Genomic DNA, 20,574 nt, shown 5'->3' on the forward strand with positions numbered 1-20,574 from the left:
AGGGCATATATCCAGTAGGGCGCTACAGGGCACAAAAAAAAGGGAGGGAGGTATGGCTCCTCCCTGCAAGGAATTTGCATTCTAATCTGATAACGATATGACTATTGTACCAATTCATATGCATTTTTCATTTTAGATTTCTGAAACAGAAAGTCCTCCTTCTCTAAAGTAAGTTCTTGTTGTTCAGAAGTTATTTTACACTAGTGGAGAAAACCCAAAACGTTGGGTTCAGACCTCTCTAGAGATGAGATTACTGCATTATATGAAAAAACTGAGCGGGGAGTGGGGGGGGGGGGGAAAGGGAATGCCCTGAGTTTGCCTATTGCTTTTTGCTCTAGACCAAGATTTCTCAGCTTTGGCATTAATGATATTTGGGGCCACGTAATTCTTTCCTGTGAAAGCCCAGCCTATATACGTAGGATGTTTAGCTGCATCCCCGGCCTCTACCCACTAGATGTCAGTAGCACCCTCCTCCAGTTTTGACCACCGAGAGTGTCCCCAGACATTGCCAAATGTCCCCCGGGGTCAGAATCGCTCCCTCCTTTGAGAACCACTGGTCCAGAGACTGCCTTGGAGCGCTCTGTGTCTATGCTGCTGGGGCACTTATACCCAAAAATCCAAGGTTAAGATCCTGCTTTGGGCAGCTATCTCAGGAAGAGAACCGTCTCCTCTGTAAGAGGCAACCAGAGGCAAGCTTGTTTTTATGACAAGTGGAGCGCCAGTGACCCTGCCACGCACAGGGGGGTTTGACTGGGCAGCAGCTGCCTTGTCACTTTCTCAAATCCTCAGACTCGTTCTCAGTGGTGGGGTGAGGTGCAGAGGGTCGTTGGTAATGATTTATCTTGATTCATATTTTGTCCAGCTCTCCTGTTGGTCTTGGTTCTGCCCATCCGTGCTGATTCCTGTTGGTCCCGTGCTGGACCACCCGAATTATACATGTGGGTTCTATCCATCATGTGTGGATAGCTCTTTCTTTGTTATAAGAAGTTTCCTGAGATTTATCAGGGACTTGCCACAAAGACCCGGCGCTTGACTCTTTGGTAGAAAAGTCACCGTCAGTGATGTCATCAGCACCCGTGTGGGACAGAGTGTGCGTGTACACCTTAATACACAGTGTCATAGCTATTCATGTGACAGGACTCCAGGGACCTTAGCAATGCTAACATTCTACCCAGGCTTTGCAGGATGGCTGCCTAATCCTCACAGCTGGCTCACATAAGAGGTGAACTCAGCATACACCCTTACGTGGGACCATATCATCCCCCCAGTGGGATTCCAGCTAGTGTCATCTCGAGGACAGCCTCCGATGTGCTTTCTCCTAGTGCAACCTCCCTGGGAGAGCGTGGACCTGGTCCCGGGGGGTGACCGCCAGTCGCCCATCAACATCCGGTGGAGGGACAGTGTCTACGATCCTGGCTTAAAACCGCTCACCATCTCTTACGACCCGACCACCTGCCTCCATGTCTGGAATAATGGGTACTCTTTCCTCGTGGAATTTGAAGACTCTGCAGATAAGTCAGGTGAGAGCCAGACCTGTCTGTGGTCTCATCTGGAGTTAAAGGGACAGTTTCATCTCAGCACAGGCCACATCGCAAGGCCTCCGTGGGAGCGGGGACCTCTTTTGTTAGCAGTGGCATGGGACTCACTGGACTGACTTTTATAATGTATGGAAAAAGTCCCTTCTGGTTTTTTTGAACGTTTTCTTCCAGTATAGGTAGTATTTTTTATTAGTGAACATATATATCTCTCTATATAGAGTCTATAAGTGATATAAAGATAGGCTATGAAATTAAAGCTCTGCTAGCAGTTTCTTTTGCATATGTGTATTGCATATGTACTAATTTTCTCTGCTTGCTGACTTTACAAGACACTTTTATTTAGATAGTAATATTATTTAATCAGATTTAACTGATGAGATTACAATACCTTTGAAATGGGGCAAAAAGCATACTAATGTGTGCATGAGGTTATAGACTTAACTAGTTAAGACCAGTGGTATGTAAGAAAAATGGAAACTCGTGTTCTGTTAATTTTGTTAAACAATGTTACCTAGTTTAAAAGAAATACAATTTAAAAGAGATTTTTAAATTCAAATATTATATTGCTTTTGTATCTTTGTTTTAGCCTACCCAGATATAAACTAATCTAATGATTTCAAAATTTACCTGAAACTTTTAGTGTCTATTGAAAACAGAATGTGATTAATTCTATGCAGGTTTCTTTTTTTTTTTTTCAAACCGAATTTGATAGTATCAAATTGTCCTAATCTGTCTGATGTAATTGTTATTTGAAATAATGTATCTTAAGGAATGGTTCTCAATCAGTGGCAATTTTGCTACCCCTCTCTCCCCAGGGAGTGGGGAAACTTGGCAGCATCTATAGGCCTTTTTGGTTGTCACACTGGGGGGTGGTGGTGCTACTGGCATCTCGTTGGTCGAGACCAGGAACTCTGCTAAAGATCCTACAATACAATGCACAGCATTCACGTAGAGTTATCCAGCTTCAAATATCAATAGAGATGAGATTGAGAAACTTGAATTCCTCTCATGAAGTTGAAGAAATGCATCCATGAAAGTGTTAATGAATGAAGTTAAAAGTGTATCTTAAAGTATAAATGGAAGTGTTCACTCCTGTATTTATCCTGGGTCTAGGATTCTCAACTGTATCTTGGTTTTCTTTGCTTTCTTCTAGTGATGCTCTGATACTTAGGTATGGCCCTCTGGCCCAACTGCAAACAGACTGCTCCTCCAATGGGATTCCTCTCTCTCTGGTTCTCTGCCCTCTGACACACCTCTCTGCTGTGATTCAGGAAGTGTTCAAGTCTGTCCTTAAGGGCTTAGGTTTCTCTATATCCCCCATCTTCCTCTTTCTCCTCCATGGTATGACATGCCCCCCAAACCCCAAACATCTTACTTTCATTTCTCAAACTAAAAAGAAATTACTTTTTCCTCCCAGATTCATCAGTATCTATTTACATTGTGTATAAGGATGCCAGAAATCTTCCAAACAGCAAGCTAAATTCCTGTTTTCCAGATGGCCATCTTGCACTATGGTGAGCTCTACTCGTCTCCCTTTTGAGCTCTACCATTACTCCTGCCAGAACTAGAAGAACGGGCAGACCCAGTCTATTAGAACACCAACTCTCATTCGTTCACTCTGCATGCGCAGCAGTCCTCTTGATTAATGAGTCTCAGTCCCATCTAGGTCCCTGGCAACATTTTTTCCTTTCTTCTGAGGATCCTAAATAATGGTCAGACTTCTAATTTCTTTGACAGACTAGGGACTATCTGTTGCCAATATTTTAATCGAGTTGCAAATCTTGGCAAGTTATTTAATGGGTTTCTTAACCAAGTGAGTTAATCCCCAAGATCATTCAAGGCAAATAGCTTTTTGTTTTATTTTTTAGTCATTTTTTTTTCTTTTGAATAATAGATTCAAGAATTCTTATCCACCCATTTGCCTGGGCAATCTTACTTGGAAAATGAGTGACCAACATTTTCCTCATAATTGTTCTTTAGCTACCTCCAAACACAGCTAACTAAATCATTCCTTGATCTTACCTTCCCTAGATGAGTCGGTCACACTATTTTTACAAAATATGCAAGAAAAATTGTACAGATGTTGCTAATTCTCCACTTATTTTGTCAGGAAGGACCAAATAAACAGCCCTTTTTCATTATGCTTTAATAATTATCCTAGGATACCATTAATCTTTAATAAGTACCTAACTTTCTCTCTCTCTTCTTCCACGTTTCAGTGACTGCCTCCTATTTCCTGCTTATTCTTCACTGCTATTTCTCCATGCTGTTGCAAAATAATCAATAGCATTCAAAGAGGAAGAAAGAGTAAATGAACATAAAAAAATAAAGAAAAAGGAAAAGAAGTACATCCTAGTAATGAAGAAAGGCAAGAAACAATTCTAATTCTAGAAAAGAAAGGGTCTAATAAATATCAATGTCTCTAAATTTCAAAAAAAGTAGGAAATGATGCTACACTGTGCTTTACAAAGACCTGGGGATAAAGCATACAAGGAAAGGGGCTGGGGAAAGTATGTGACAAAAACAAAACATACCAAACCTTATGGGATGCAGTTAAAGCAGTGTCTAGAGGGAAATTTATAGATGAAAATGCCTATGTTGGATTACAGAGCAGAAATCAATGAAATCAAAAGTTGGTTCTTGGGAAGGATCAATAAAATGGACAAACCTTTAGCTAGGTGGACCAACAGAAAAAAAGAGAGAGAAGATGCAAATTACTAAAATCAGGAATGAAAGAGGGGCCATCACAACCCACTTTACAGAAAAGGAGAGGATAATAAGAGAGGGGGTGTGAGCGCCTCATACCACTGCCCTCTGCTGGGTACTGTTTTGTCATTAGGCTCCCTGAATAGGACACAGTTATTGATTTTAATGAGTGCATGTGAGGGATACAAAATATTGTGAGGAAGGGCACTAAATTATGCTTGGGCTGAGTCCTGTGGATGATCCCTGTAAATTATCACCTCCTCTGAAATCAATCTCATCGACAATGTCACTAGGCATTAAAGAGAAGAGTCCCGCTGTTCTCCTAAGGGTGCGTCCTGCCCCCCACCTTGTTCCACTTACTTTACACTTTTAAAGGGCATCACCTCTGACCCTAGTAAGAATGCCCTCATAAATATTTTAAGTTCTGCTTCCCTATTTTTGGTCCTACATTTACTTGTTTTGAAAAAGAACAATGTAATGATTTTCAGTAAATTTACAGTGTGGTGCAACTATCGCTACAATCCAATTTTAGAACTTTTCCATCACCCCAAGTTTCCCACCCATTTCCTGCATTTGCTTTTATTTGCATGGGTCCTGAGCACTACCTTTCCCTTCATCAGCCCTTTCTCTGCTAGCTCCTTCGCCTACACATTCAAGGCAACAGAAGAGAGTGAACATTACATAGATCGCTTACTAGAAGCCTGACTCTATGCTAGGTGTTTTATATTTGTTATCTAATTTTTTCCAAGCTTTTCTCATCCTAAAGCACAGAAAGAACAAAATATCAGTGACCTCAAATAAATAAGCATATATTTATTTGATATAGCTTATGACTGATCTGCTTTCTAATTCACTGTCTCCCTTCTATGCCCTGTTTCTTGCCAACTGTACTTCCGCCCCTCATCCATGCACCTGCCCTGCCTGATCCCACCCTCTTCCTCGCTCTTGCTGAATTCACCATTATGTTTCAATTAACAAACCCAACAGACAGTTTACAGTGCATTTCTTTAGTTCCTGGTTTCAAGGAGGATCCACTAAATGCCAGGCACTATGCCCGGTGTTCAGAATAGAAAGAGGAAGAAGGGTCTACGGCCATACCACCCTGACCATGCCCGATCTCGTCTGATCTCAGAAGCTAAGTAGGGTCGGGTCTGGTTAGTATCTGGATGGGAAAGAGGAGGAAGGGATGGTCCCTGCCTTTAAGGAGCTTATAGTGTGGTGGGGAGGCAGACCCTGGAAAAGATGATGCTAATGAAGAGGGCTAAGTGCTGTGAGAGAAGTGGGATCTGGTGGGAGAAGGCTTCCTGATGGAGGTGACACCTGGGTGCCCCGTGTGGAGGTGAAGGTGTGAGGCAGTGTGATGCTCGTATTAGGTGTTACTCTGTGTAAAGTGCATGAAGGAAGTGGCAGACAAGGAAGTCCTGAGACAGGCAAGAGCCGATTCACAGAGTTCTGCAGACCACCCTCAGAGACTCGGAATCTGGGCACAGCTTAGCTGGGTCCTCTTGCTCTGGGTCTCTCATTGGGCTGTGATCAAGGTGTCAGCTGTGGTTGGGGTCTTATCTCAAGGCTCCTCTGGCAAAGGATCCTCTTCTAAACTCACTCAAGTGGCTGTTGGCAGGTTCAGTTTCTCCCAGGGCCTCAGTTCCTTGCTCGCTGTTGACCAGGGGCCACCCTCATTTCCTTGCCAAGTGGGCCTCTCCAGAGGGCAGCTCACAACATGGCCACTGGCTTCATGAGAGCAAGTTAAGCAAGAAGAGTCAGAGAGGGCAAGCAAGATGGAAAGCGGTGTGTTCTTGTAAACTAATCTTAAAGGTGACATCCCATCACTTTTGCCCTTAGATGCAAGTCACAAGGTCCAGTTCACACTCAGGGCAGGGGATTACACAAGGGTGTGAATACCAGGAGACTGGGTATCACTGGGAGTCATCTTAGAAACTGCTAACACTCCTGACTAATGACACAAAGCCAGTTAATTCAAACTGAAGTCCTTTTCCTGCAAAATGCATACTCTTAACCATATCATACAGGAGACTATCTCCCTGTCTCCCCTCTCCCCCATACAATTCATATAGGTATAGTGCACAGCACATATAGAGATGTGATGATTTTTCTAGCTAGCAAGAGCCCAAGTCAGATGCCTGGTATCTCACATCTCTCCCAGGGGTCACAGACGCAGATGTACCTACAGTGCTGCAGAAGTAATGAGAATAGGCCAGGCTGGGAGCGTCTAAGAGAAATGGCAGCGGTAGCCACTGTGAAGAACTGGCGGGACCATCTAAAGGGGCAGCCATTTCTCCCATCCAGCCTCTTATCACCTGGTGGAGGCCTGTGCTCAACATGGGCAAGGCATCTCATTAAGTTGGAAACGTGGATTTTTATGTGAAATCAGCCAGCTTTAAATGTTGGCAATGAATTGAAAAATGTGTTTAGTATTGTGTGGGTGAATCAAAACACACCTGAAGACCAGTTCTGCCCCCCACCCTTGCAGCCACCCAGAGGTGACATCTCCTCTCGGCTTTGCTCATCATCTTTGGAGGAGACGCACAGTAAGTGTCCAGGAAACGTTGCCAGTGTTTTTCTGGGGATAGGAGGGAAATGCTGGCCCTCTCCTCTGCCCTGGTCACTTAACTTGGGACCAGAACTTCAATTTCATTCCAACAGATTATATTGAACATTTGCCAAAGTCATGCTCACAATATGGAGCTGGCATAGAAAAACAAGAATTTTTTGGAAGATATTTTATGTTTATTTCACTACACTTTCGTACCATCCTCCTATTAATTTAGTGAATCATGTGGTATTATTCTCTGCACTTCCCTTGCCCCTCAAAGAAAAGTAGTCATTGGTATCTCTGCTCACCTCTTACAAAACTTCTTTTTTCAAAAAAGGAAATGATGTAAAATATTTATGAAAGCCGGTAAGATATACAGTAGACCACTGCATGACATATCCAGTGTATTTGGACCTCAGGATGACTGTACTCAATCATTTGCATACATAAAATTCAACTAATGAGGCAATAATCTCTAAAATCATTAAGACAGATGAGATGGAAGGTTTTCGTGCTGTTGTATGGTTTAACCATGGACAGACATCGCCAGGGTCTGATCAGATGGCAGAAATGAGGAACCAACATGCTTTAACAAATTCAAGCAAAAAAAAAAAAAAATTAGCACAACCCAAAGCCTGAGGAAGGGTGACTTTCAAAACTCGTATCTGAGTATTTCCCCTATCATGTACTGATTTCACTAGTTCCAGAAAACTCTAGTCTAAACAAAAGGTATTTATTATTCAGCACAGCAGAGACCAGTGGTAAAGTGTGTGGGTGACTCACATTGTTCACTCTGTCTAAAGGGAGATGGGTGATAATTTTTGACTTGCAAATTTCCTTTTCCATTTCAATGTAAGGAAAAGAAACGCTAGTATCTTCAAAAATTGAAAAGCAAAGTATCGGTGCATAAAAAAGAGAGTATCTTTTGTACCCATATTTCAGTTTTATGAGATTGGGTTAGATAAATATGCTGAGAGAAATTTGCATTTTATTGTGCATAAAAAACACTGGGCACAGTAAATATAGAACATAAAACTAAGGCAAGAATTGGCCTTTAACAACTGTATGCAGCTTGGAGTGTAGTTAAATCTTGGTGCCATTCAGAGTGCAGGTCTCGCCCTTACACATGTATTAACTGTGTGGAAATCAAGTTTATAAACACTGGTATATGATACAGTGTGCTCCATTTAAGACAGTTCATATAGAGGTCCACCCACAGATTCCACCTTTCCCCCACATTCCTCCACGACATGAAAAACTGTCCCCTGAATTGTTGGATGTGCCATTTCATTTCAGTGATCAAGGGAGGACCCCTGGAACACAACTACCGATTAAAGCAGTTCCATTTTCACTGGGGGGCCGTTGATGCCTGGGGCTCCGAGCATACTGTGGACAGCAAATGTTACCCAGCAGAGGTAAGTTGAGAAGTTTGGGAACAGTGACAACAGTGGAGAATAGGGCATAGTTCTGAGTTTCTAGTTCCAAGAAATCATCGGGAAGAATCAGGTAATTCCTATAAATGCTAAGTAGCTCTCTTGGGGGCATATTTGATTATTCCCAGTTTATACATGTAAAAATGATAACTGCCCTCATTTCAAATAATATAGCAGAAATCAACCTTAAGATCCTGAAACAGAATTCTTCCAGAATTCTAAGCTAGGCTCAGATGATAGCCTAAAGAAATAACCCAGGCAACAGTGCAGGGCCACCAGGCCAAATGAACCCAAGTGAGAAATGGTAGGAGCCTAAATGAAAGCGGTGGCAATAGAAATAGAGAAAAAGAGCACGATTTAACAAACATTTTTTTTTTAAAATTAATTAACTTATTTTTTGCTGCGTTGGGTTTTCGTTGCTGCGCACGGGCTTCTCATTGCGGTGGCTTCTCTTGTTGCGGAGCACGGGCTCTAGGCAAGCGGGCTTCAGTAGTTGTGGCACACGGGCTCAGTAGTTGTGGCACACGGGCTTAGTTGCTCTGCGGCACGTGGGATCTTCCCGGACCAGGGCTCGAACCCATGTCCCCTGCATTGGCAGGCGGATTCTTAACCACTGTGCCACCGGGGAAGTCCCTAACAAGCAGTTTGGACAAGCATTTTGGAAATAAAAGCAACAGGACCTGGAGGCAGGGTCCTCTTCAGGAGAGGAGAGGCAGAAGTTAAACATGACCTTCAGGGTGTTACTCGGGAGGCTAGGTGAGGATTCATGAATGATGGACAAGGAATGATTTGTAGGGAAATAAAAGGAGCCAAAGGAAATAGAATTTTTTCTTCACAACTTTCCCCCTAATTTAGTTTTAAATGTTACCTTAAAAAGAAACACATTTCAATTGGTTATCCCTTGAACAAATTTGTCTTCAACTCCTAGTTCGCATAGGGAGAATCTATTTCTCTCAATATAAACATCTCTCCTTTAGATGCAAATGGATTTTGGATATGAGTGTTTCAGGCAAATCAGGATGGGAATGGACAAATGTTGCTCCCTCAATGAAATGTTATTCACTTGGAGATATACACAGATATATGTATATAAAATTTTCTCCCCCAAATAAATCCCTCTATTCCAAAGTAGCATTAATTACTGCTCCTGCATATATTTCTTCCTGTTCTTTAATTCTACCTCATTTTGCACCAGACTGTCATGTGCTTTTCTCAGTGGCTTTATTTTTGGTGAGGAAGCACAGTAAAATATCATATGTGAATAAGGCTGTCTGTTTTGGAGCAATCCTACATGGTCATGTGTAAAACCATCTTTTAATGGTGTTTCAGCTGCACTTGGTGCATTGGAATGCAGTCAAATTTGAAAACTTTGAGGATGCAGCACTGGAAGAAAATGGTTTGGCTGTGATAGGAGTATTTTTAAAGGTAAAAAAAAAATCTTACTAGCTTGAAGTGATGTGTTGTATCCTAGGATGAAAAGATACAACACTGCAATTTTAAGTTCTAAGAATATTGAGACAATGTTTAAAATACAAGATTGTTATGAATATATTTCAAATGGTATAGAAATGCACAGTCCAACAGAGCAGTCACAAGCCACATGTGGCAACTGAGCACTTGAAATGTGGCTCCTAAAAAAAAAGAAAAGAAAAGAAAAGAAATGTCGCTACTTTGTGGAACAATTTTTAATTTTAATTAATTTAAGTATTAATTGAAGAACTGATGCTTAAGTGGAGCAGGACACCTTCACCTGCAGGCACGCTGACCCTGTCAGCAAACAGCCTGCTCATTTGTTGTGTGTCTAATTGAATTCAGTGATGCTTAAAACATTCTAAATTACCAGTTTAATTGTAGCTTAGGTAGTGTGGTTGGTTTGTCTTTATATAATCACCAGGTGGTTAATTTTAATTCATTCTGTTGCAGTTTCAAAAGTGAGATGTCAATTGTTGTTAATATTTTCTCATTGCTTCTTTAGCTAGGCAAGTATCATAAAGAGCTACAGAAATTGGTGGATATTTTGCCATCAGTTAAGCACAAGGTAATTTTTTTTCCTAAATCACTTGAAATATAGTTTATGTCTCAGTCTCAGAGCGGAGACACTAACAAGGCACTGTGAATTGGGAAAAGGTAATTCGCCTCAGTGTAATTAAGGTTCTCTTTGAAAGCTGCCCTTTAAGACAACTTGTCTTTTATGATGCTTGTGCTGAGAGAGCCCCTGGCCCTGGAATACCCTGCAGGGGACAGAAGTGATTCTGTTGTTGGGCACGGACTGCTCTGGTTTGGCTGCCGTGCCACTGAGCACTCAGGGACTCAGGAACATAACGAGTCCCCTCCTCTGCTCCCGACCCCTGCTCCTTCTCAGTCCTTGTGCAAACACTCAGGGCAGCCTTCTGGGCTCTAGCTACCCTCCCATAGGCAGGGAGCACAGAAAAGTCTGACAGAAACTTGGCTTGTCCAGCTTTACAGAACAATTACCCACATCCTTCAGGGTGGATACCTCTTTCCAGCCGTCAAGGTTAATTGTTCAATATTCAGAATCCCAGAGGGGCTGCTCTCTGGAAGTCTGTCTTCCCTCCCCTCCCTGCCTTTGTCTCCACCCTGCCCTCCCTCTCCATCTCCCTCCTTTTCCTCCTCCCTCCCCTACCCCCACCCCACCCCCATCTCCTTTCCTCTCTCTCCCTCCCTGTTCCCCTCTGTCCCTCTCTCTGTCCAGGATCCTGTCTCCTCCTAATTTGCACTGCATTTTAGAAAGGTGAATTCTATTAGTCTCTCTTGAAAAGGAAAAGCCTCCTTGTTTATGCACCAGCTACCACCTAATGCCTCCCAAAGAGTTCAGAGGAGACCACCTGCTATAAGCTCACTAGAACGGAGGGAGAAAATGGTTTTTGCTGTGTTCCCACTGAGGACTATCAGAAATACATGGTTAATTGCAGGAACAAAGCATGGGTATGATTCTGTCCTAAGGTGCCCGGAGATACCTGGAGCTCATCTGGACCGCTGCTGGTCCTCAGACTCCCCTAGAATCGTCACCACATCATCTGATTCCTGAGTGGTTTTCACCATAAAATGATAACTCGATGACCCCTTCTCTTGGCCAGGACATGCTTGTGGAATTTGGGTCATTCGACCCTTCCTGTCTGATGCCTACCTGCCCAGATTACTGGACCTACTCAGGGTCCCTGACTACCCCGCCACTCTCTGAGTCTGTCACTTGGATCATTAAGAAGCAGCCCATAGAGGTTGATCATGATCAGGTACGTTCTTTCCACATTTCTATGTAAGGAAATTCTAGTCTGCCCCTTTAAAACAAGGCTGGGCTCAAACTTTGGCATCAGTTTTTAACGTCTTGTAATGCTCATACATTTTTATTAAAATGTGCTAACATCTTGTGTTAATTTGGATATGAATTAGGAAATGCTTCAAATTAACTAGAGAGAAGAGGTAAAACTTAGGAAACATAAGCTTTTTACTTCCATATTTGACAATGACATATGTTTTATGCATTGTATATTTTATATATAAATATGAATCTCTATATAAACAAGACCCTTTTAAAAGGAAGAATGAAGGCTGAAAATGGATGTGCTCACACCCTTTAAAATCTTTAAGGGAATTTTGCTATGGAACCTCAGGATAAAAGCAGAACCCAACAATGTCTGTCCAGAAATTTTAAGTCAGTTGTTTTGACCCTGGAGTCTATTTTTTCCTTAGCAACTAAGTGGTGATTACTATGTTAATACACAAATTCTATTTAATTCATAACATAACTGAACTGCAATAATATTTGCTTATGCTTGCTTTATGGGATTTTAATTAATCACAAAGCATTTTCACAAGAACAAAAGGTTCCAGAACCTTTTTTATGAAGCCAGGATAACTGACACCAACACCCACCAAAGATCAGACCAAAAAAAAAAAAAATCTACAGACTGGTATGTCTGAAGGATATATTTTTTAAAAAGCTAAAATAGGGACTTCCCTGGCAGTCCAGTGGTTAAGACTCCACGCTCCCAATGCAGGGGGCACGGATTCGATGCCTGGTCGGGGAACTAAGATCCCGAATGCTGCACGGCATGGCCAAAAAAAAAAGCTAAAATAATATTTTAGAAACAGAAGCCAGCAGTACGTTAAAAGAAATATATACTTTGTAAGAACCTATTGTATAGCATAGGGAACTCTACTTATTCCTCTGTGGTGACCTAAATGGGAAGGAAATCCAAAAAAGAGAGGATATATGTACACATATGGCTGATTCACGTTGCTGTATAGCAGAAACTGACACAGCAGTGTAAGGCAACTATACTCCAATTTTTTTTTTAAAAAAAAGGGACTTCCCTGGTGGTCCAGTGGTAAGACTCCGCACGCCCAATGCAGGGGGCCCGGGTTCAATCCCTGGTCAGGGAACTAGATCCTGCATGCAGGCCTCAACTAAGAGTCCGCATGCTGCAACTAAGAGTCCACATGCCGCAACTGAAAAAAAAGATCCCGCATGCCACAACTAAGACCCAGCGCAGCCAAAAATAAATAATAAAATTTAAAAAAAAGAAATATATATTTTGTCCAAGTAGTAGTTATTCCAGTAATGCAAGGATGGTTCAATATCACGAATGATATTAATTCATCATATCAGTGAATCTAAATATATTTTAAAAATAATCATTTCCATAGATTCTTAAAAAGCACTAGCAAAATTCAACATTCAGTTTTTTAAAAAATTTTCAATAAAATAGGAATGTATGGAGACTTCCCTAACTTGATAAAAGAGATTGATCTCAGTTCTAAAGTATATAGTATGCTTAATACGGAAAAGAGTATTACTATGTTAAATTTTAACTGAAGTTATATTTTGGAAGTAGTCAATGTAATTAGACCAGAAAAGAAAAAATAAATGAGAGAAACAATAAAAAGAACTACTGCAAAGATAATTCAGTAATTAGTGGAGTACAATATTAATTTCTAGAAATCAGTACACTGGACATGTATAAATCACAATCAGTTAAAAGATATAATGGAGGGCTTCCCTGGTGGCGCAGTGGTTAAGAATCCGCCTGCCAATGCAGGGGACACGGGTTCGAGCCCTGGTCTGGGAAGATCCCACATGCCACGGAGCAACTAAGCCCGAGCGCCACAACTACTGAGCCTGCGCTCTAGAGCCCGTGAGCCACAATTACTGAAGCCCACGAGCCACAACTACTGAAGCCCGTGTGCCTAGAGCCCGTGCTCTGCAACAAGAGAAGCCACTGCAGTGAGAAGCCTGCGCACTGCAACAAAGAATAGCCCCCGCTCGCCGCAGCTAGAGAAAGCCCACGCGCAGCAACAAAGACCCAATGCAGCCAAAAATAATAAATAAATAAAATAAATAAATTTTTAAAAAAGACATAATGGAAGAAAGAATGCTGTTTATAATGGAAAAAAAAATACAAAATACCTTGGAATCAGCTTAACAAGAAAACTTAAAACATTTCTGAAGAACACAAAAGACTTGAGTTGATAAAATTCAGTCCATGTTATTGAATAGGAAGACATCATAGACACCTGTGATGTCAATTCTCCTTAAGTTGTTATTGGCCATGAATTGTTTATTCTTCATAAATTTGATGTAATCCCAATAAATATACCAATAGGATTTCTTTAATATAAATTTATTAAAAAAATTTTTTTTTTATTTTTGGCTGCGTTGGGTCTTCATTGCTGCATGCAGGCTTTCTCTAGTTGTGGCGAGCAGGGGCTACTCTTCGTTGTGGTGTGTGGACTTCTCCTTGCGGTGGCTTCTCTTGTTGCAGAGCATGGGCTCTAGGCACGTGGGCTTCAGTAGTTGTGGCACGCGGGCTCAGTAGTTGTGGCTTGCGGGCTCTAGAGCACATGCTCAGTAGTTGTGGCGCACGGGCTTAGTTGCTCTGTGGCACGTGGGATCTTCCCAGACCAGGGCTTGAACCTGTGTCCCCTGCATTGGCAGGCGGATTCTTAACCACTGCACCACCAGGGAAGCCCATACCAATAGGATTTTAAAATAGATATGCTACTTCTAACCTCATGTGTTAAAAGAAAAGTATAAATAAAGAGCCAGGGAAAATTGTGAAAGAGAAAATGAAAGATGATTAAATCAACCAAGTTATAAAGCCTCAATAGTTAAATAGTGCTGTACTGGTACACAAATAAAGAGATCAATCATAGGATGAAAACTGTAGATTGAGAAATATGTCCAAGTACGTACGAGAATTTAGTTTATGATAAAGGTTGCATCTCAGCCCAGTGAGGGGGAAAGATGAGATTATTCAGTAAGAGCGATGGGGACAATCGAGCAGACATTTGGGGGTGAAAAGTTGGATTGACCATTCAAACCTTACACAAGAATATATTCCAGACATATTAAATGTTAAAAATACTGCCATAAAAGTACTAGGATAAGCATAGGAAAATCTTCTCATACGTCCAAATGGAGGAAGCTTTTCTAACCATATATCAAAACCAGAAGTCACAGAGATAGCAACTGGTAAGGTAGACTAAATAATTTTTTAAAAAATTCTGTGTCATGAAAACCACCATAAACAAATGACAGAATACAGAGTTTGCTCATAAACCTGGGCTTGGTGGCTTATACATTTATTCCGCTACTATCCTTCATATTTAAAAATTGACATAACACTGAAAAATAAATAAATAAAATAAATAAATCAGAGGGTCAGTGGCCCATGTGAGGACTTTTCAAATGAAATTTCAACACAGAAAATTCAGTAAGAAAAAAATGTTAGCTGTCATCAATAATCCTAGTTACCTACAATCTTACCACTAAGTGTTAATCACTGTTTGGATAAATCCTTCTGGTCTTTTACTTATACAGATACACATAAATCCTTCTGCTCTTTCATCTATATAAATATATATAATTTTTTGAACAAAATGGAATCATTCTGTACATGCCATTTTGTTGCTCTTTTCACTCGGTGATGTGTGGAACATTTTATAGATGATAAACATTATCTTCAATATCATTTTTAATGGCTATATACTAGCCCATTTTATAGCTCCAATGAAATGTATTATTGATACCTGGGCTATTTCTAATCTTTTGCAATTAGCCAAATAAGAATAAACTACTCAGACATGTTCCTAATTAATGAGGGTATATGTGTGATTTGCAAGTACGGTCACTGTGTTTGGTGCTTGTCCCTGGTCTACTCGGCCTGAAGTCTTTAATCCAAACAAATCTTCCCATGCTTGCCTGCTGTGCCCTAGGCTGTCCTCTCTGTAGCTACAGTGTGCCTGATTGAGTGAGGAAAAATGCTACGAAGAGCTTTTCCAGCTGGCTTGAAGTCAAGTGTTCTATAACATGGTTGCTCAGAAAGCCAAGGGGCTACTGATGGATGCTATTGCCACACTGGAAAACAAGCCCTTGATTTGGGATCACTCCTTTTATACTGAGCTGCACTGTTCAGTACCTTAGCCACAAGACACGTGTGGGCATTTAAGTTTAAGTATAAATACATTTAAATTGAAACTAAATTAAAAATTTAGTTCTTGGTCACAATGGCCACATTTCAAGCGCTCAGCAGCCAGCCATATGTGGCTTGTGGCTACTGTAATCAACACTGCATAGGACCTTTCCTTCACCGTGGAGAGTTCTATTGGACAGTGCTGGCAGGAGGCATCCCACTGCCTGTAAAGACCTCCACCCGCATTGCCTTGTCCGCAATGCCCAGGTGAGGTAAGCAATCAAGACTACGTTGTTTATGTTAAGGATTCAGTTAAATTTTGAAAAAACAAAACATTTTTGGCACTGTTACTATATGCATCAAGCCTTTTTTTTATTATCCTGTAGCCTGGCTATTTTGCCCATTTAAAGATGAGGTTTCTGAGAACCAAAGATGAAGTAACTTGGACTTGGCACATGGCTAATACGTGGGGGACAGGGCCTTTGACCGCCAGTCTTTGGATCCCAAGTGCCTCGCTGGCTTCACCACCTCCTGCTACTCTCCTCACACAACATTTTATTCCCCGCCCAGCAGTGAAGGGATTCCTGCCCAGAAGTAAATTCTCCTTCTGTATCCAATTTTAGACGAATGTTTCAGGGTAGTAAAAATGAAAGTAATTTATTCATGAAGTAAAGCTGTTTTTCTATTGAAATTATTTATGCTTCCTGTTTCTGTTTCTAGCTTGAGCAATTTCGGACCCTGCTCTTCACTTCTGAGGGGGAGAAAGAGAAAAGAATGGTGGACAACTTCCGCCCCCTTCAGCCCCTGTTGAACCGCACTGTCCGCTCATCCTTCCCTCACGACTATGTGCTGAACATACAAGCAAAACCCAAGTCGTCTACCAGCCAAGTACCCCCTTAGACGCCATTATCTAGGTGGTATCTTGCTTAAATATGTACTAGTTCTTTAAAAGTTGCTAACTAGACTCTTTTAAATGCCTGCATTTAATAATTATGGATGTGCCTTTCTTGGTATGGCAGCGCTCCTTAGTCTTTGAGGGAAGCTCTTTGGTAAACAAATTCTTACTTTTATTGATAATGATGTTTATCACTGAAGTACCAGCAAGAGACACAAACTTCTCTTATAGCAACCTGCTGGTAATTGTAATGTCTTTTTATGTGTGACATTTTTGAGCTGTCTTTTTATTGATATGTTTATCAATTGGTGGTTCTACAGAGTTATAAGTAGGGATGATAATCAAAATATTTAACAACTGGTAAGGCACAGACACTGACCATCCCGAATGCAGGCTTTTCAGAAACAGCCACAGGACCCAGATTGGTACTTCTTGGCTGAGCATTGGCTATGGTTTTAGGTATATTTTATTTTAAAACATGAATGTGTATTCTTTTATAAGGCCTTCTCAATGGGTATATTTGCCTCGATTTTCACTTGTCATTACTAATACAGGATATGATTACTTACTATCAATTTAAAATACAGAAAAAATATTTTGTGAGCTTCCTTGGCGGCGCAGTGGTTAAGAATCCGCCTGCCAAGGCAGGGGACACGGGTTCGAGCCCTGGTCCGGGAAGATCCCACATGCTGCGGAGCAACTAAGCCCGTGCACCACAACTACTGAGCCTGTGCTCTAGAGCCCGTGAGCCACAGCTACCGAGCTTGCGTGCCACAACTACTGAAGCCTGCCCGCCTAGAGCCCGTGCTCCGCAACAAGAGAAGACACTGCAATGAGAAGCCCATGGACCGCAACGAAGAGTGGCCCCCGCTCGCTGCAACTAGAGAAAACCCGCGCGCAGCAACAAAGACCCAACGCAGCCAAAAATAAATAAAAATAAAATAAATTTATTTAAAAAAAAAGAAAAAATATTTTGTAATCCTAAAAACACAAGGGTTTACTTATATCCGGAAATCCTTTTGCATTTCTGAAAGTCAGATGTTTTACTTAAAGGCTTGATCATATAGAAAGCATATGCAGAATATTTTAAAGAAAAAGCTTTAAGTGCCTAGAACTTAAAATTCTTTCATGATCCATTTACAGAAATACTTTTCAAAAGGCTAGTAATATAATAGTCTGTGGTTTATAGTATTATTTTGAATTGTTTGTACATTGTTTCATAGAATACAATAATATTTTCCACAATGACAGAACTATCTTGACTTCCCTTTAAAACTATCTGAACTTTATTAGTTGAGGTTCTGTGCAAGGCAGGTGATCAACATAAATCTCCTAATTTATACAGTGGTTTAGAAGACTTTTGCAGGGATTTCCCTCATGGTCCAGTGGGTAAGACTCCACGCCCCCAATGCAGGGCACCTGGGTTTGATCCCTGCTCAGGGAACTAGACCCCACATGCATGCCACAACTAAGAGTTCACATGCCGCAACTAAGAAGCCGCATGCCGCAACTAAGACCTGGTGCAGCCAAAATAAAATAAATAAATAATAAAATAAATAAATAAACATTTAGAAGACTTTTGCTATAATAGGGAGAGAAACCTGTCAAATAGGCTAAAACCTAGATAATTCTACATATTCTGAGGAATCCATGCCACTGTTGCCCTTGCTTGTAAATACGTGGAACGTTTTTAATTGCCTATGCCTGTGTTCAAATTCAATACTACATTTACCAGTATATTTCTTTCATTAGTATGCTAGTCATCCGATCTGCAAGATAAGGTTGGATGAATATACTTAACACTACTGCACTATACACTGAAAAAGGTTAAGATGGTAAATTTTATTTTAATGTGTATTTTACCACAATTAAAAATAACTAATAAATTCAGTAGGGAAAAAGATAGGGTTGGAGTTGTATGGGTAAGTTTGGGGGCATATCTCTGCTCTTAAAAAAGAAAGGAGGTAAAGGCATTGCTTCTAGAGTGCATGCCTTCTCTGGAGAAGGGAAGCATATATGCTCTAGGAAATGAATAAAATTCTTTAAAAGATTAATATGGGGAAAAAGTTATGTTAACTTTATATATTTTATCTGTTTTAAACCATAGTTATCTTTAAAAGGTAAACACACAAGATATGCATTTTTCAGGGCACACAGGCTTCCCTCCTAGGTCTCTTGCAAATTCTTAATGCAAAATTCAATTGCAGGGAGTCTTCCAAATTGACTCACAGAATGCCTGACTGGCCCTTCTCTCTCAGAGATACAAAGGATGTATTCATAGAGTGTGTCCCTGTTGGCCACCCCTGATCAACTTACATCTGGTGTTCTGGTATAGTTATTAACAGCACCCTCTTTCACTCTCAACCATGTCCTGCTTTGCATGACAAATTCTTGGTCATCTTCTCTGCAGAGGTTATGGAAACTGCCTTGGGGATGTGGTTTCTTCCATGCCTTAGTCAGATGACCCCCAAGGGGGTGATGTAAATTCCCTGGCTACTGATACACCCTCAGGGGAAACTTTTCATGTCTTTTCTGCCTCCAAAAAGTGTTTTACTTGTGCCTTCCTAGACATGAAGGGGGAAAATGGGCTTGAGGGCTGTCAAAGGGCTTGAGAAAGAATTCTGTACTAAAATTGCTGCTTATCTTCATTAAATAATATAATAAAACCCTTTCTTTACAATATTAATATTTGTTTAATGGCTTTTTCTTCCTATTAGTTTTTTTGAGCATGTAAGGTGTCTATACAATTAGCGAGACAACATGAGATCAGAAAGTGACTGGAAAACTCATGAGGGATTTACTAGAGAGGCAGGAATGGAAAGATCCACCCACTGCTCCTCAGCTCACCAATTTCTATGGAACCAGTGCACAATCTGCTGACATCATCAGTAGGGCAAGCTTCTAGCCCCTTTCTCCTTTCCCAGGGCTACATGGGTTAGGGTGAGGTTGGCTATTCTAAAACCAGGCATCCACCTCAAAAAAGTTTAGGAAGATGTCTTTCCCTTGCTCACTGGCGGGACACATTCTTTTGGCACAATATTAGCAAAAATACAGTATTGTAATCACTTTAGGTATTTTTCTGTTCACTAGAAGACTCAACTTTTGATACCTATTCTACTTAATGTTTTATTGTCTTTTTAATTCAACTTTAAGTTCTTTTATGCAAAATTTTATTGATCAAAATGGATACAGTTCAATTAAGCAAATAAGCTCAATTTTACCATGTAATTAGTACATATTAACAATACTGGCTACTTTACATGTAAATAGTAATGCATTCTTGTTGTTAGGAACTGAATGTTTGTATCCCCCCAAAGTTCCTGTGTTGAAATGTAACCCCCAATGTGATGCTATTAGAAGGTGGGGCCTTTGGGAGGTGACTAGGTCATGAGGTTGGAGCCCTCATGATGGGGTTAGTGCCCTTACAAAAGAGACCACACAGAGCTCTCTCAGCCCTTCCACCATGTGAGGACACAGAGAGAAGATGGGCATCTATGAATCAGTAAGGAAGTACTCACCAGACACTGAATCTGCCATCTGCCAGCACCTTGATCGTGGACTTCCCAGCCTCTAGAACTGTGAGAAATAAATTCCTGTTATTTATAAGCCATCCAGTCTATGGTATATTGTTATGGCAGCCCAAACAGACTAAGACACTTGTCCCTGTGTACATTTTGATCCCTGCTTATCAAATTCAACCTACTCTTCGAAAATGGTACTTTGGTTTGGGTTCTAGGTGGGGATATCAACTCTGCCACCATTCCAGCAGTTGTGTTGCTTTGAGCTTATCACTAGACAAAAGAATCAATAAGAATACTTACTGAATGTAGAATAACTTTATTCACTAATAACTGAATAAGAATTGATTGAATAAAGAACTGAATAAAGAATAACTACCACTGGATAGTTCCCTGCTCCAAAGAAAACTTTTAATCAGTTGTACAAATATAGATTTGCATGCATTTTCATATTAATATGCATTTATAAGTATCTTATCTTGCTATTTTAAGTGATA

The 20,574-nt window shown here is 40.8% G+C and overlaps 1 protein-coding gene across 1 annotated transcript in view; it reads left to right on the forward strand.

Annotated features, from left to right (window-relative positions):
* CA5B (carbonic anhydrase 5B) overlaps positions 1-17,593 on the forward strand; it is a 36,259-nt gene extending 18,666 nt beyond the window's left edge. The window contains exons 3-8 of the mRNA XM_068533603.1: positions 1,323-1,520; positions 8,095-8,213; positions 9,561-9,656; positions 10,207-10,269; positions 11,330-11,485; positions 16,385-17,593. Coding sequence (XP_068389704.1) covers positions 1,323-1,520; positions 8,095-8,213; positions 9,561-9,656; positions 10,207-10,269; positions 11,330-11,485; positions 16,385-16,564 — 812 coding nt within the window. The 3' untranslated portion in view covers positions 16,565-17,593. The remainder of the gene's footprint in view (positions 1-1,322; positions 1,521-8,094; positions 8,214-9,560; positions 9,657-10,206; positions 10,270-11,329; positions 11,486-16,384) is intronic.
* Positions 17,594-20,574: the final 2,981 nt, after the last annotated feature.

Source organism: Eschrichtius robustus, chromosome X, assembly GCF_028021215.1.
Source record: "Eschrichtius robustus isolate mEscRob2 chromosome X, mEscRob2.pri, whole genome shotgun sequence".
NCBI classification, from domain to species: Eukaryota; Metazoa; Chordata; class Mammalia; order Artiodactyla; family Eschrichtiidae; genus Eschrichtius; species Eschrichtius robustus.